Source organism: Physella acuta, unplaced genomic scaffold, assembly GCF_028476545.2.
Source record: "Physella acuta isolate Inbredline_101_S28 unplaced genomic scaffold, ASM2847654v3 ptg001325l, whole genome shotgun sequence".
NCBI classification, from domain to species: domain Eukaryota; kingdom Metazoa; phylum Mollusca; class Gastropoda; family Physidae; genus Physella; species Physella acuta.
In genome coordinates, this window is record NW_026732840.1 from 90,851 (window position 1) to 109,011 (window position 18,161).

Consider the following 18,161-nt stretch of genomic DNA (forward strand, 5'->3'; position numbering starts at 1 on the left):
CGTTCTTTTTAAAGAGTGCGATTGACTATGAAATAGATGTACTATTATTATCGTGACCTAAATTTAGGTTGTCCAGGCTATCCGTTGAGCACTATGTCAACTACGTTAGTTTTAAAGAGCATTCTATAATATTGACACGGTAGCACAAGATATTCGATGATTAAACTGAGTCAAAGCAGTACGCGGCGCCCTGCGGTAAAGTCACTTGGGGCTCATGAGAGCGCTCCTCTAGGTCACTGACACCTGGGCGGTCGTCGAAGTGTGTTATACTTCACTATAACGGAGAGTGGTTAACGCACACTAAAGGTTTCATACAGCAATACCTGGGGTTTGCTGGGAGGTAGTGTGAGCAAACCCGTGTCCCTACAATACTTTTGAAATGCACATGATAGGAATCAAAACCTATAAATAACACAGTACACAAATAATTTCTTTTTTAAAAAAAGAAAACAATGAAATAGTAAATGATTAAAATAAAACAAAAATGCTTTTACAGATGTGTATGTTTATCAATTACAATAATAATTCTTAATCCCAGTTTTACCCGAAGCACAATTGGGTGAGGATTGTCTGAATATTCTAACCACAAGCCAAGGCTACATCAAACAAGGAACACCAGCAAACTGTACTTGTTATGTCAAGACACAGGGGGTACCACCTGGTGGTGTCAAGTGGTTCTACAACAATGGGACGGAAGTTAAAAGTATAACAAGCAACGGGTCAGCTATACTGCAAGTATTGTTTACTGGGAAAGGTAAAAAATGAATAGCAAGATTTAACTTTGTAAATTTATAAATAAAAACGTAAATTAGATATAGATATCAATAAAGGCATTTTATTCAGTTATATAAATTTTAAAATTTAATCATAGAAAACAACCGGAGCTACAGTTGTAAGGGTACTTCTGTCATAGGCGATAATAGTACTGGAATCCAATTCACAGTTAAAAATGCATGTAAGTAGCTTATACATCTTATTGCAAAAAAAAAAAAACTTTGTTATTAACTATGATTTACTTCTTAAACTATTTTTAATACGTTGCAGTATTTTACATTAGACTAAAATAATGGCAATCAATAAATTTAGTTCAGTTTTTTAAATTAAAAAAAAAATAATGTTTCTTTTTTTTTAGATCCAGCAGAGATCTACCAATTTACAGCAAATTCAAACGTTACAACGCTTATAGTTGCTGAAAACTCGGATGTAACATTTCTGTGTAAAACGGAAAGTAATCCAGCATCGAATGTCGAAATACTTAAAACAACACACATTGCTGCTAACACTACGGACGTTAACTTTACAAAGAATATGACGTGCGAAGATAGCGGAGAATATATTTGCAAGGCGCATAACTCTGAATTTATGCAGTCAGTAGAACGATCATTGGTTATCTATGTTCAGTGTAGGTATACATTTCGATTGAATAAACAAACACACTATTTTTATACAGTTTAAGGAAAATGTAAATCATGTATTTGATATTTCTTTCTTATATATAAATATTGTGTGTTGGTTACAATTGTAGCAAAATATTAATCGACATTCGATGACTTTCATGATGATTAAGTAGTTTCTATATTTTTCGTTATATCAGCCAATAAATAATCTATATATATATATATATATATATATATATATATATATATATATATATATATATATATATATATATATATATATATATATATATATAATTTTCTTCTTGGATACGATAGAAAACACCAAGCTGTAAGCGTGCCTCCTAGCAGCCCCCTCTCTTCCTCTCTAGGCATATCCCTACCACCCCCACTCCCACATGGTCTGGTGAGCTGTGGTTCACATTAAATGTTTACAATCGTAGAGCCGGGTTTAGTGACATCTATTAGGGGCAGATAATTTAGTTTTAAGCTTAGGGGAGGTAAATAAGAGTAGGCTGCTTTCACGGGGGGGGGGGGGAATGAGGATTTTAGTGTTTTAAAGCAAATATTTTCAGTGGCAGCATTCAAATTATGAATTACTGAAAAGTAGAAAATAAAACAATTAAATCGTAAGTTATAATCTTGCTTTGTTAAAAATAAATAAATAAATAAATAAATTAAATAAAAATAAATAAATAAATTTAGTAATTAACGTTTTTTTGGAAGAGATAATGTATAGGTATATACTTTAAAAGTACCTGCTTTTGTTTCTGACAGGCATATTACAGTTAAGGCAGGACAATGATAACTACAAAACGTATTTCGCATCACTCGGAACAGATTTTTCGTTACAGTTCCAAGTAGTTGGCTACCCAACACCAGTGAGCTATTCATTATTGAAACATGACACCAGCACTATGAATACTTGTACGTCAGATTGCAATAATACTAAGTACGCGTGTGAGTACGTGCTAAACACCTTGCCTTATGGAAAAGTCAGTGTAACCATCTTCAATACTGATGAACATGATTTTGGCAATTACACTTTAGCAGTATACAACGGTCTTAATGGCGTCTTTCATATACCATTTGCTTTGGTTCAAGGTACGTATATCATTGTGCTTTCTAATATAGTATTTTATTTTTTAAATATAGTTTGGTGCAACATAGAACCAGATGGTTTTTAACTCTCTTTTTTTGGTTTTTCGAGATTTATCTACACTATTGTGTTCTAACTCCACGAAGGCAGTGTATAATACCAGTTTAGAGGAGCAAGGTTTTGCGCAATCTTCCTAAAAACCGACAGAGTATCCATAACCACTCAGATATTAAATGTATTTTAAATAGTTTAATTAAAAATCTAAAGGAATCTTTATCGAGGCTAACAGCAATCTTTATTTTATCATTGGCTACTTCCGCAACAGAATAAATCAGTGTTTCTTTCAGACTTAATTCTCCGGGGGGGGGGGGGGCACATACATTTTTTGGCGGGGAGTGGGGGCGGACTAAAGTTTCCGGAGGAAACTGTTAAAAGTATATGTTTTCTATATAAATTCCCTTTCGTTCAGTGTGGCTATTGACTTTCTTCGGGGAGACGATGCCTGGAAGAAACACTGGAATAAATTAGTTGCCTATAACACCTCCTCTTCCCAGTTCCCATTTGCATGTTTTAAACAAAGCAGTAAACTTATTGCACTATAGACACTGAAGCTCTATACCGGCGACATAATATTGTCCACATGCAGTTTCATTTGTTGTTATTTAGTTTTTAATGTATGTGTTTAGAACTCTATAAAATGTACAAAAAGACAACCTTCATCATCAAAACACATTAAAACACCCTGGGTGATCCTTCTTCTCAGTACATGATTTACATGTATACTTGGAGCACGACATTTAAATAAGCGTATTGATTTATTGATTAGTTCCACATTATACATTTTTTTAAAAAAGTAAAGAATCATCTTTAGACCTAACGATCTATTGGACAGATGAAGTAGAGTTTATTCACCCCGACATATGAAAGGATAATGTGGTCAGTATTTTGCCTAGCCGCCTTAATTTTTCTAACGTGAGAACTGCGTGGACTCAGGGACGTCTACTGAACTCGAAACACATTTCCATCGCATTATAATTGTTTGCTTAAATGTTTCGCAATTGTATATACATATGCTAAGATTTTTATCCATTGTATAAAAACCAATGTTTATCAAAAACTCAGATGCGTCAATCACTGTTCTAAGTTCACATGCAGAAATAGCAATACCTATAGGTGTAACCATTGGCGGCATTGTTATTCTAGCTGTTATTGTTTTAGTTATCATTAAACGTAAGTATCCTTTATATCAATACAATTATATATCATCAACATACTCTATAACTAATAATTCGGAACATTGTTAAATTTAAAAGAAGGTTACTAATTTTGATTTTATTAATTTTATTTCTAATTACAGGTAATGCAATAAAGACAATTGTAGACAGGTATGTTATTAGTACAAAACATTTATAATCATGTATTAAATTGTATGAATGTCAGGGGGACGGGACTATGTCAAATGGGTGATTGTCCGGGAGCCTTTATATGATAATGGTAAAGTTTTGTTGCCGATTTTTACCCCCTTCGTCCTAGCATTATTGTTACGGAAAGTAAGACACAGATTCACCGTGCCGACCAGCACTCATTTTATTGATTTAGGGGGAATAACTCAGATTTAGTGTTTTCGTTTTACACATCAAATAAGTAGATTCCCTTTGCTATTAAATCTCTATTCAGTAGTTTTTAAATTTTAGAACATTAGATTTTTAAATGCTTTCTCTAAGCAAAGAAAAAAAATGTAACAAGGAGTGGTTAGATCAATTACAAAACAAATTATTTGAATACGTATGTCATGTTATTTATCAAATGTTACTACCAGTCCAACCTCCCAGTCTCACCCCTTCTTACCCTCGTTAGTCTTTTATAGAGAGCGTCTATGTGTCAATTTTTAACTATTTTTTCTATAGAAAAAATACGCCGCTTAATCAAGGTAAATATTGCTGTTTTTACAATTAATAAAATTATAAATTAATATTAATTTTGATAAGTTTTGTAAATTTTTAAGCATTGTATCTGCATCAAAGACTAACAAGTATGTTCTTTGTATTCGTGATTCGTTTAAGAACGAATGACTATTTTATTATTTGTATTAATTTAATGAAACGTTTTGAGGTTTGAAAGTTAAATATTGTGAAAATTAGATACAGTTTTAAGTTGTGTTGCTTTTTAATTTGTTAAATTGGAAAATACATATTCGTTTTTTTTATTCGATTGAATTAGTATTTTCAGTAAAAAGTTTTAATATAAAAAAGTACACGATTTGTTATAAAAATATCCCAACATTATTATAAGCAATCAGACTATATTTGGCCAAGCATAGGGCACCCACGATATCCACTTTTATAGTGTCCACACAATTAAACGTCAATTTACCCAACATTTGTTAAATTATGACTAACATTTGAATGTTTCCCTCTGTAATTTTAATATGATATGATATTATTTACAATATTTCAGCGTAAGCGTTTTTATCAAAGTATCCTTTTCTTCTGTTGTTATTGATTTTTAATAATAAGCACGTTTAAAATAAAATTATGTGTTACCTATTTTCTAAAATTTCTATACAGATAATGTAGACATCAACAGCGGTTTTGATTTGTCTAACATGAAGCCCCGATATGCTACTTTAGCCGGTAATTGTTACAGCTGCAATTTTATTAAATAAATACTTCAATTGTAATTGAATTAAATTGTAACATATTTTTATCCCCATATTTTCAGCTGTTCAAGGTTCTGAATCTTTGGAAAAACCACCAATATATGACAAATTAGAAACATCAGTGGATGATATAGGTTTGTTAGGCTACGTGTTTAAAATATGTTTACTAAAATTGTTAAGTGATTGAGTTATTTTTTACTCTGTTCATTTGAAATATTTTATTGAATTTTAGAACAAAAAAATTTATATAACGCAGGTTTCAACTAAATTAAAAATTCTTCTATTAGGCACTAAAGCTGATTACCTACAAATTAACGTCCCGACAGAATATGATCCAATTGACTACAGTCAGTTTGAACCTGGTTTGTACACGTTAAATATTTTACATATCGTTTACTTGTATGGCAATATGTTTGTGTACTTAACTTCCATTTCAATTGTGTTTGCTCCAACAGAAATACAATACGAACATGTCACGGTAAACCAAGAGACGACCTACCAAAATGTTGGATAGGAGATTCAAATCTATTAACACTTAGAAGATGCTGGTTTAAATAAGTGAATACGTATATTCAAATATAAGCATATGTACTTAAGCAAATACTAAAGTGGCTCGCCCAGGACAGAGTGGAATGGCGGAGATTTGTTGCTGCCATATACTCCACAGGGAGTGATGAGAATTAAGAAGAGAAGAAGAAGACTTAAGCAAATCACTATATATATATATATATATATATATATATATATATATATATATATATATATATATATATCAATATAAGAAATTAATTATCTATCAATTAGTGTGTTAAATAAAAACGTAGAAAGGTTGGCTAGACACAGAACCCATACATTAATAAAAATAAATAGTGCAAATTCAAAACCTGTATATAATCTATTGTATGTATTAACAAAATTCATTATATATTTTTTTTTATTTTGCTTCAGACTCGAGATATGAAGTTGTATGTATCAAATAACTCCAGTTTGCTGCAGTATTCAATGTAACTCAATTATTACAGCTAAATACATGTATCCAAAATGTTCCAAAATGTAATGTTACTACCCAATACAGTTCTTTAAATCGTGTTTAATATACCAGAGTTACCGTAACATGTTAAAAAATAAAAGCTAATTAGATATTTTGTTAAAGTTCCAGTTTGATTTTAATTCATAAAAGAAAATATTTTTTTGTAATTAAAAAATATTCTTAAGAAACAGCTTCAACAATCTAACTTAAAGAAAATAGCCCCCTCCCCCTCCCCCCCCCCCCCCTTCCACACACACAGACACACCTATTTTTTAAATTTTTCTAGTTAATATACTAAATTTATAAAATAATGAAAACCATATTATAAAAATATGTTAATATGTAGGCTACATATGATGCATAAATAATATGTCAAAATTATAAACACAAAACTATAGGTAAAATAAAGTGAATTTACAATATAAACATGGTGTGTTTAAGCATTAAATATTTGACAGCTCATCCGTCTTTCATTTTAGTTCTGTTATTTTCTATAAATACTTGTTTAAATTAGGTTAAAATTATTTTCCAATTGAGTCTCCTAATGCACAATGAAAAAAAGTATAACAATTAAAATTTTACAATTTGAAGCAGTTATATTTTCCTGGGGGTATTTTTATGTGGCTAACGTTTACACCATTGAGTTAATTACTAATTATTGGAAAATACAAAAATCGTATTAAAATTAATTGTATAAACATTTATTAAGTTGCGTTTATTTAAATTTAATCATTGTGTTTGCTCGTGTATTTTACTTGAACTCCTTCTTTACGTTATGGAAACACTTTCATATGTGTGTTGTGCTAGAAATAAAAAAAAAAGTATTTTAAACATTGTGTTTATTTCATTATTACGTGTTTATAAATCGTATGTGCATAAACATATATTAATTAATAACAATGTGATACAATTGTTGACTTTCTTAGTTGTAATGACTCTAATAATCAAATACATTCTTACCATCAGACATTTGCGTTACATCTATGTGATCGTAATTTACAGCGAAACGCCTTACATCTGTTGCAGGAATGAATCGAAACATGAATAGTTTATTGATAATCATTAATGTGCATTTTTTAAAATGAATTATAGATCGTAACTATTTTCCGCCATGTATGTTCATTACTTTAAACCTAGATATATATTTTGAAAATTAAATTTCGCAATTAAATTTTTTTAAATAAATGAGTGTTGTATAAAATGCCGATTTTGTTTAAAGCATTATTTAACTTACCAGACCCTCTACTATTGATTGCTGGTCGATTTATAGCCTCTATATCAATCTCCACATATCCTTTAAAAAGTTAATGATTCATTCATGTATAAAAGATATAAAATATATTAGTTGTATAGGTGAGGCTGTAGTAAAATATATAAGATATGGTTTATACAAACTACTAAATTACCAGGATCGCCAATAGTTTCAGATATTCTTGAGTTTTCAGTTGTTGCGTTAGCCTCGTACTTTTTACTGCAACATTTCAGCCGCTGCTCTATACTTTTTCCTGTTGATAGACGATGTTTGCTTGAATGAATTAAGAAATAGTATGTTTATTTGTGTGAATTAACTTTAGCAAATTCTCGTATTTGTGTTGCCTGGTAGCTGCATCAACTGATTAGAAGGTGTATGCAAATCGCTGGCGTTTAAATATGAACTAGCCCTAATGTAGAAGGCAAAATATTCATCGCATACAGAATAACAACTAAAATTATTTTTTATTCAATTAATCACTTTACTTCTGCTATGTGTGTTTTTCAAGGTGTAGCAAAAAGCTTTATGACGGAGCGGTGGGAGCGTAGAGCTCAAAAATATCAACCCGAAACACGTGAGTTCAGATCCCTAGCTCAAGATGTTGGATACACAGAAATAGATTAACCACACTTCACCTGCCTCATGTTCTTTGGATACAAACAGGAAAAGATGACAAACACTATTTTGTGTAGCCAGTGTTTTAAAGGGTAAATTATAAATGCAAACTCACTTTTAATAGCAACGATAATGACCACAGCAATTACAACAATGACAGCGATAATTCCTCCCAGAACAGCTGCTGCCGTGTTATCCACTTCTTTGTCTTTTTCTATTAATGAAGGATCCAATAAAACAAGAGTTATGCTGCTTGCAACAATGCAATTGAAATGTTTTAATATATATTATTAATATTGATAAATATTGATCATATAAACAAAGTACCATCACCTTAAAATGGATAAATTCAAGATGCTTAAAAAGAACAGATTACCTTCATGAATCATAAAATTAATTTTTGTTTCTTTTTCAAATCCATTATACACACTGAGTGTATAAGCCGTAAAATCTATAACATTTATATTGTACAAGGCTACATATATACTTCCATAGGGCAAATTTGTAACTATATAATAAAATAAATATTTTTTGTTTCCTGAATTAGAATTATAAACGTTATTTGCACGTCCATTTTCTTTTTTAAACAAAGCGTAAGAAATGGGCGCAGGGTAGCCGTACACATCAAAATGTGTTACGAAATCACTGCCTTGCTTAGCACTAAATTCTCTTTTATTTGTAGATCTTAGTTGTAGGGAGCCTGCGAAAATATAATTTATAAAATGTATTGTTTAATAAATAAATCAACACAACTTTTACAATTATTTACATTTATTGAAAATAAAATCTATGTAAACATATTTTTAATCAAATCAGGTTTTAATTCACTTACACCTAACATAAAGCGAAACCGATCGTTGTTGTGGGTTACTATACACAAAGTTTCTTGCTTCACAAACATAACTGCCGCTGTCTTCACAAGATACTATAGTTGTTGTGTTTGGCAAAACTCTACCGTCCTCTTGTTTGTAAACGACCACATACGCTTGAGGATAGCTGTCTACATCACACGTAAATGTAACAGAAGAGTTTTCATTGATCGTTAAGGATGTTGGGTTAGTATTTGCTGTAAAGCTCATTATTTCAGCTGCATCTGTAATGAAAAAAAAACAATGTTTTCTTTCAAACCTGACGGTGTATGGCGCAAGTGAAGTAGAGTTCAACTGTTTCTGTATAATCGGCATATGAAGGGAAAGTGAATATCTATACTAATTAAATAATTAAATCGATTGTGTTATTTGAAGAAAAGAATGGACACAACTTTGTATACACTTACAAGCTATACGTGGTGTGTATGTTACTGTTTTATTCTGTACAGAAGAACTAAACACATTTAGAACTGTGCAGGTATACGTTGCATTTTTTCCTAAATGTTTATAAAAATCATTAACACATGATTAATACAGTTTCATTTAAAAAAAGAATAACATTTCTTAACAGCACAAAATGCGTATCACTGTCTAAATAAATCAACAGCATAGTTTGATTGTTAAATATAAAATGTATTCTTTTCATTTATAGAACCATATATTATAGAACATTTGTTAAACATTAAATTACAAAATATGAATGGTAATGTAAACTTACTCAAAGTATCAATTACTAGAACACCACTAGCGTTGTCTGACATAGTTCCATTCCAATATGCCTTTACTGGCGGGTTCCCTGTTTGTTTGGTCGTACAAGTACATGTAGCATTGGTTCCAAATTTGATGAAACTGTTATTGGCTATCTTGTCAGATGAAGGACAGTTGGTTAACATCGGCTCTGGGTATGCTAGAAAACAAAATAACCCTTTGATTGTCAGCCATTGGAAACATTTTAATTAACTGGTTGATATGTATATACAATAACCTACTGTATTGATGTGCATAGGAGATTTAAAAAAAAACAAATAAAAACCTACTTAGCTCAATATAGCTTAAAGTAGAAACTGCATATTGTGTGCTACTTTCGCTTGGAAACATGTCAGCACTAATGTTGACCCGTCCTGGTGTTAGCCTATTCATTGGAGCTCTAACAGTGCACGTAGATTTATAATATCCATTGGAATCTTTCGTATGGTTGTATGTAGTCGGATAAGAGTAAAATGGTGTGTTCTGCGTCATAGATAATAGGATAAATACACTATATCAAAAAGATAATAATAAAAACAGAATATATTATTGATTATATGTTATTAGTTGAATATGGGCTACTCAAAAATATGTTGCATTACCTTTTGGAATGTACATACTGCACTAGGGAATATTTTCTCAGTAACACAAGTAAGTACTAGCAGTCGAAAATCCACACTAAAACCGGTATCACACTTCACACCACTAGCTCGAGCTAAAATATATACACACATTTAACATATTAAAACAAGCTTAAAAAAATTGTCATCGGTCTTAAGAATTTAGATTGCAACACGCAATGAGATGCCAAATGTGCATATTTAATTAAATATCTTCTTCTTCTTAATTCCGTTCGTGTCCTAGACACATGGGACGGATGAAGTGGATTTCATCTGATTCATTGACCTCGGCATGAAGGGGTAGTGTGGTCAGCACTATGCCCAGCCGCCTTTGTTTGCCCAACGTAAGTTAGGTACCCATCAGAGCTGGGTGTTCTCGAGACTCTTGGGTTAGCAATCTAGAACTCTAGCACTCTACCGCTAGGCTACGCCTCCCTAATATTTATTTATATATATATATATATATATATATATATATATATATATATATATATATATATATATATATATATATATATATATATATATATATATATAATTTATTTATTTGTATACATTTATTTATTTATTTTGTATTAATAAAGTCAATTTTAATAAAAAAAATTACTACCTACAACTACAAGGTCGCTATATTCTGTATAAGTTGGAGACACCTCACATCTCCACAATCCGAAGTCGTTTAAAGTCGAGTTTTGTATGGTTAGATAAGACAATCCGTTTGTAATGTTGGATGTGTACTTTTGCGCGACGCATGAACAATAACCCGTTGATCCATTCCAATAACAGCTACATTTTCGAATTGTGTTTTGATACCAGGTCAACTGACTGTACTGTACTAAACTTAGTGCATTGCATGTTAAAGTTGCATCAGCAAATTCTTCTACATCGACACATAACTGAAGATGAACTGAAACGAAAAGAAAAAGTATTTTACTTAAAAGCGACTTAATTGTATTATTATTATCTTTCAAGCAATAGGCCTACATGTAGATTTTAAAATTTGTATTACCATTAACGTGTGATAAGATTTTAAAGGTGGCGGTATACATTTAGATCAAACTAATAAACGAATGATTATTAACTTTATATATATATATATATATATATATATATATATATATATATATATATATATATATATATATATATATCTGTGTTTGTATGAAAGAGACATTTATTCTGTATCTAACCCGGAAGAATAAAACTAAAAAAAAATAGCCTTACCACACACCCTTCACCACCGATAGTTTGAAGTGCCCCCAACCCACAACCGGAGAAAAAAGTTACATGGTGAAGGTAGGCTCTAGATCCTAATTTAGTGCTTGCCTGCATTTACCTAGAGCACCCCCCCCCTCCACCACCACCCATTAAATATTGCTTCAATATTTTGCATAATTAAAGAATGTATCGATTGAAAACGTACACGGATGTAGCTTAAGTTTTGGAATTTTAACTGTGGATTAAATTTTCGTTTCTCTCTATATATACATTTGACATACAACTATATATTTTGATTTTATTCTGGGGACCCGTTAATATTTTTTAAACATATTTAGGTTCTGGAATATTTTTTTTTACATATTTATATCTGAACGATTTACAATAGGGCCTTTTGTTTTATGGATTAACGGATGTATGTACAATACAATACATCATAATTACATAATATAATTACCTTGTAAGAGTAAAACTACAAAAAGTTTACAAAGTGATTTCAACACATAAAGCATTGTTATCTTCTCCTTCTGCTCCGTCCACTTCTTAAATGAAAAGAATGTACAGTATATTTATTTGTTCAATATTTAAGAATGAATAATTCTAAATCAAGTTACATCACCGACTTTTTTAAACCTTATAACAAGCACGTAATATCACGATGTCCAATTAAAAATGTTTTACACGACTAGTTATGTACAAACAAATTATTATACAAACTGTTTTATACTATACTTACATTCAGTGGCATGAATCTATAATTTATATATACATATATATATATATACAAACAAATAAATAAATATATATGCAAACAAATAAATATATATATATATATATATATATATATATTATATATATATATATATATATATATATATATATATATATATATATATATATATATATATATATATATATATATATAGCCTATATAATAATACTTAAAAATTATCACATAATGTATAAAGGAAATAATATATATACATCTCAGAATTTTACCAGAAATACATTTCTATAATTTTCAATAGCAAGACATGTGTTACGCTCCACATACTAGCTGTGAATAAAAAAAAATGTGTTGCACCAAAATTATTATATCACTGACAAAAAAGACGATACAAATGCTTACGCACGACAACCTTTCACTCGGTTTAGCTGTTGTATTGAATACTGTGTAACGGTTTGAAGGGCACGCCACCAGAGTGTTGGCGGTAGCCGTCGTATTAGTCATAAGATAGTTGATTTTTTTATTTTATTTAATATTTAAAGTATGATTAGAAATCATAGTTTAGGTTGGAATTACAATTTATTCTAATTGAAGTGTTAAGTCAAATAGTTATAGACATTGTAAATATTATCCTTTTTTCATTTATTTAATAGAACAAGAAGAATTCTATAGAAGCGAGTTCATGTGTTTGGTATTTTTTTTTAAATCAAAACAATACATTTTTAAAAACAATTGATACAACGAAATAAAGCGAAATAACGGATATAAATGCAAATACATTATTATCAAATACAGTATTAAAATTTTAAAATGTGTTTTCCCCATGTCAAATATACATTTAATTAGGCTATGCCATTCTCAAGAATTGCCATGAAATATATACGGTCAAGGACTGATTTCATGAAAGTTTGGAAATTTCATATGATGTGTACAACTAAAAATCAAACTGATAAAAATCACGTATAAACTAGCCATCGTTTTAATACATATGTTGATTTATTCTTTGTTACACTAGAAGTTACCATCTCAATAAGTATCGGATTAGTTAACGATTCAAGAATCTATACATTAGATAAATACATTAGTTACAATGGGTATAACGTATCATTCGCTAAAATATTTATTAATGAATTTACTCTACTACATAATTATTTCTAGGTTTATTGACTTATTACTTTTACTCTCGGCTTATGCTGTAGTCGAGTAAAATGATGTTCCTAGATTACAACACTGTAATGAACAAGTGCACTAGATCACCTGTAAGGCTGGTCCTTATGTTCACAACAAACACACAAATAAGACTGCTGTCCCAAAAGTCAAGAGTTCAAGTCCGGGTTCAAGTCCGTAGAACTGCCCTGTGTCCACCCCGTTTAATTAGTTAATAACTAAATCACGTTAGCTAAATTAAAGGCGGCTGTTCCTATTGCTTTTCACACCTTTCCTTCATATCCTAAGATCACATTATCATGTAAACGCTAGTTCACTTGGATCATGGATCGTTAGGTTCAAAAGCAAATTTACAACGACAGATGGTATAATAAGAATGAGCTTATTTAATTGTAATTGGTCTAGAGAATCCGCCGAAAATAAAGCTAGCCATGCAATTGAAATCAGTAGACAACACTGAGCACATTGATGACCTACTTTACAACTGCACTGTTTAGTTAGCATAAATGTGTAGACAATAAATCACATAACTTGATGTGGCGTGTAAGGAGTTGTTGAATACATTCGATTGGAATATTTAAATATGTGTATCATATGATATTAAAGTGAATTAAATGTGTGTGTGTGTGTATGTGTGTGTGTGTGTGAAACCTCGACAATTGACAATGTTAAGCATGTTAAATGTAATACACAGTGTAACTTTTCATGTAACCATATATAATGTGTTAAATGTAAATCGTAAAAAAGAAATTGAAGTTTATATTCTAGAAAACATTTCGATATATTAAATACTGGTTAAATGCAAACAAGACTAGTCTTTTAACACTAGTAACGTGTTAAAGTCAATTAATATAATACGTTTATGAATAATAATGCATTAATATATACGACGTTTTTATTGTATGTATTATTTGATACTTGTTCTTGGTCCAAAGCATTTTATTTTATTTTGAGCGAGTAAAATTAAGCAGCCAAAAATGTTACATATGAAATAGTTTTGACACATATAACACCATAATAATCACATTATTTTTAGGCACTATCTGTGTGTTGCATTTGGACCAGGAAGTAAAATTAAATAGTGTTACCTGTTCAAAGAATGTAAAGCTAGATACATGTGTTGGAATTCAAGGCAAGAAATAAATTCCTGTGTATGTTTTGTTCGTGCTTACAAACTAACCGTAATATTAATTGCAGCACACTGGGCTTCAAATGAAGTTGACACTAAGGCTAATCCCCGCTGTTTGTTTAAAAAAATTGTGGATTTCTGATTTTCGATTGTTTATGTATACATGAATAAGCATTTAATATGAATAAGTCCTAGAACTCATTTATGAGAAGCATACATCTTCTGTTTCGATCTTAGAATGATGACACAATTTAGTAAAGCTCAATATTTTAATGTGCATCAAATAATTTTATGTAAACATATTTATCTTTTTTTCGAAATGAATGCGATCCTGTTGGTGGAGTTCTAATGTCTCTTGTGAGGAGAGTGGGGGGGGGGGGGGGTCTGATAGGTCTACACGTCCAACATCTAGCTTTTCTTTTTTTTTACCGCCCAGGTTTATGCTCCAAAGCGCAATAATCAAATTGTCCATTATACTAGGGAACCATGTAGCAAGTTTGTGAAATAAAATATTGTTAAAATATGTGCTGAGTAAATAGAAAGAAAGCAATACGTTTATTAATTAATACAGCGAATACAATGAACATAATTATGCATAGGTTCCAGAGAATAGTATTTTGTTTCACTCTATATCCTAATATATATTATCTGTTCACAGTCTGAACCAAAGAAGTGAATTTATGAGAATGTGTCACTGGACATCACTACTGTTTGTTACATTATTCTCCATGCAAATTGTCGTAACAGGCAAGTGCATTAGCTTACGTTATAATATATATAACAAAAAAAGTATGTATACATGTATTGGATATATGTATATATTCGTATCTATTTCTGTATATGTATGTCAGAATATAGGTATAAAAAATACATCGATGTTTTACAGGCAGTACATTTGTACAGTGTGACCCATCTGAGATAGGAACAAATCATTCCATCAGCTGCAGTAGCTCTGGTGTTAGTGATTCTATCACGTGGATTAAAACTATTGGTCAAATGGACATAAACTTAGTTCAATGTTTCAAGGACACTATATGTGAGCCGACGATACCGGTGTTTAGCAATAATTTTATGGCTAAAATGGAATATGTAAACAATGTATTCAAAAGTTCTCTTGTTATTTACAACATTCAACAAGCGAGTAATACGACCTACAAATGTTCTTTTGACTTACAACTGCCTGTAGATGTTTGCAGACCTATGGTGTTTTTCGGTACGTAGATTAATTTCTTTAAAAACATTTAGTTATTAGTAAGTTATTATTATTGCTTTCCACAATGAGCCATACGTATTATGAAAGATGTATTATGTCTAGTTCAATTGTTTGAAAACGTAATGTGAAACCAATGTTTGCAAGCTAGTTTTTAATTGAAACGAACTACAATGTAACAAGTATTATAAATGTAAGTGTTTATCTTCTAGACTGCATACTTCATCTTTCGGGTTTCCACAGTTGTTTAATTGGTTGTTGAGTTTATCTAAAGAGCCTCGTCTACTGCTGTTCAAACGTGGCACTACTAACAAATATTCGCTTTCCCTCCTGAGATTTTTTTCAAGTGTTTATCTGTTTTACTTATACCGTTTTGGTTGTTTATCTTTAATTCTCTTCTGTACTCACATGAAAGCACTATTTGTTTAAAAAATAACATATTTGTCATTTTTTTTTTTTGCAATGGTGCAAATATAGTATGCTATTTCAGCTAAACCAGAAGGCTTAACGTGCAATGAAACTGTGTATATAAGCAAAACAAACGTGATTCCTCTTACTTGTTATTTAAGAAAAGTATATCCAGCTGCTACGATGTTGATACGTTCTGCAAATGTTGTAAGTTTGCAATTAACATTGAATTAATATTCCAATCGTGCCAATAAAATAATAGTATTATTTCAAGAGAAGTTTTATTTTAATTTATTAATTGGTTTATTTTGTAAGTATTATATATATATATATATATATATATATATATATATATATATATATATAATTATTTAAAATATTATTTCCGATTATATTTAATTGAAGACAAGGACTTATAGCTGTAAAAATAAGAACATCTCAACTTCCGCTACTGTGATATGCCAAAGTGATCTCCCTATGATCGGATTAAAAGATGGAATTAACATTTTTGATGTACTTGTGTATCCTAGTGTTACCAACGGAGAAAACTTTGGAGCGATGAAACAAATAAATATATCGTTATGTAAGTGGAAAAGTAGCTACGTATCCTTTAAATTTAAAGTTAGTGCTAGGTCTTTAGTCTTTAATGTCGCAAATTAATATTGTGTATTTAACACATTTGGGTTTTAAATAATTTTAGTGTGTTTATCACGTTACGTTGTATTAAATAACGCATACGCATACGAGTTAATTTCGGCTCCAGTAAAAGACTTGGGTTGATGCTTCATTTTTTTATACAAAGCTTTCATCGAGATGTATACATTTTATATATTGCTATACATTTTTACACCTGTACATTTTTAACGGTTAAAAGAGACTGATATTTTAATCAATTTACTTTTTAAACAGCGTTTCCCATTCCCTCACTGGGCCAAGATTGTCTAGACATTCTAAACACAACACAAGGCTACATCAAACAAGGAACACCAGCAAACTGTACTTGTTATGTCAAGACACAGGGGGTACCACCAGGTGGTGTCAAGTGGATCTACGAGAATGGAACTGAGGTTGAGGGTGTAAACAGTGGTCAATCTGCTGTGTTACAAATAATGTTTACCACAAAAGGTAATTTCTTTCTTATGCCGTGTTAATAACAATGATCTATATATTTTTGTTAAACATCAATAATAATAATATAGTACCACGTGGTTGAAGTTGAAAAAAGAAAGGAGAAACAAATTATGTTGAAGTGTTTGCAATGAATTGATGAGAAAACCTTGTGTTAAGAATCTGCAAGATGAAATGTTTTATTTTAAGTTTTGTCACAATTCAATACTAAAGTTAAAATAACCTGCATAATTACAGAGCCAACCATACGCTACAGTTGTGTTGGTGTTTCTGTCTTAGGAGTAGGTAGTGAAGGCTTAAATTTTACAGTATTAAATGCATGTGAGTAAAAATGTAAGAAATGCTAGTATAACAACAACATAAACTGCTTATAAATATTTATTAATAGTCATGTAATTCTTACTGTTTTATGCAATTACATTTTAATTTATTATAGTTAATGGCGTATGATTCATTTACTTTGTCATTGCCACTTTATACGAGCTTCTTATACAAACATTCAGATTAGAGAAACACAATTTACTGAAATATTATTTTAATTTTTTTGTAGATGGACCAGAATCTATTACCCTGTTGAGCAGCGACAACAACACTGTATACGACATTTGTTCATCAAACAATATAATCAACATCATGTGTTCACTTGCAAAACAAAGTGTTGTTCCTGAACCAGACGTGACGATAAAAGTATCAAACACTGAAACATTAACCATCAGTTTCTCATACAACATAAGTCATTACATATTTACTACGTCATACAGACCAAGAACTGCGGGCTATCTGATATTTGAGTGCAGGGCAAAAAATTCTATTTTTAACGAACTGGAATCTACAAAAACTCTTACAGTGTTTGTTGCGGGTAATTACTTACCAGTTAATGCACGTT

The 18,161-nt window shown here is 30.6% G+C and overlaps 1 protein-coding gene and 1 long non-coding RNA gene across 2 annotated transcripts; both read right to left on the reverse strand.

The window, feature by feature from the left end:
• Window positions 1–6,473: 6,473 nt before the first annotated feature.
• LOC131958398 (uncharacterized) lies at window positions 6,474–9,423 on the reverse strand. The gene is made up of 7 exons (XR_009389231.1): window positions 9,329–9,423; window positions 8,885–9,145; window positions 8,168–8,752; window positions 7,592–7,690; window positions 7,420–7,479; window positions 7,146–7,202; window positions 6,474–6,988 (listed from the first exon to the last, which is right to left on the reverse strand). It is a non-coding gene; the product is annotated as an uncharacterized LOC131958398 (long non-coding RNA).
• Window positions 9,424–9,438: 15 nt separating this feature from the next.
• LOC131958392 (uncharacterized) lies at window positions 9,439–12,550 on the reverse strand. The gene is made up of 7 exons (XM_059323401.1): window positions 12,506–12,550; window positions 11,964–12,048; window positions 10,899–11,195; window positions 10,271–10,383; window positions 9,959–10,151; window positions 9,640–9,828; window positions 9,439–9,512 (listed from the first exon to the last, which is right to left on the reverse strand). Exons 2-7 carry the CDS (start codon window positions 12,016–12,018, stop codon window positions 9,439–9,441), a joined length of 921 nt encoding a protein of 306 aa, XP_059179384.1. The 5' UTR covers window positions 12,019–12,048; window positions 12,506–12,550.
• Between the last annotated feature and the right edge of the window lie 5,611 nt (window positions 12,551–18,161).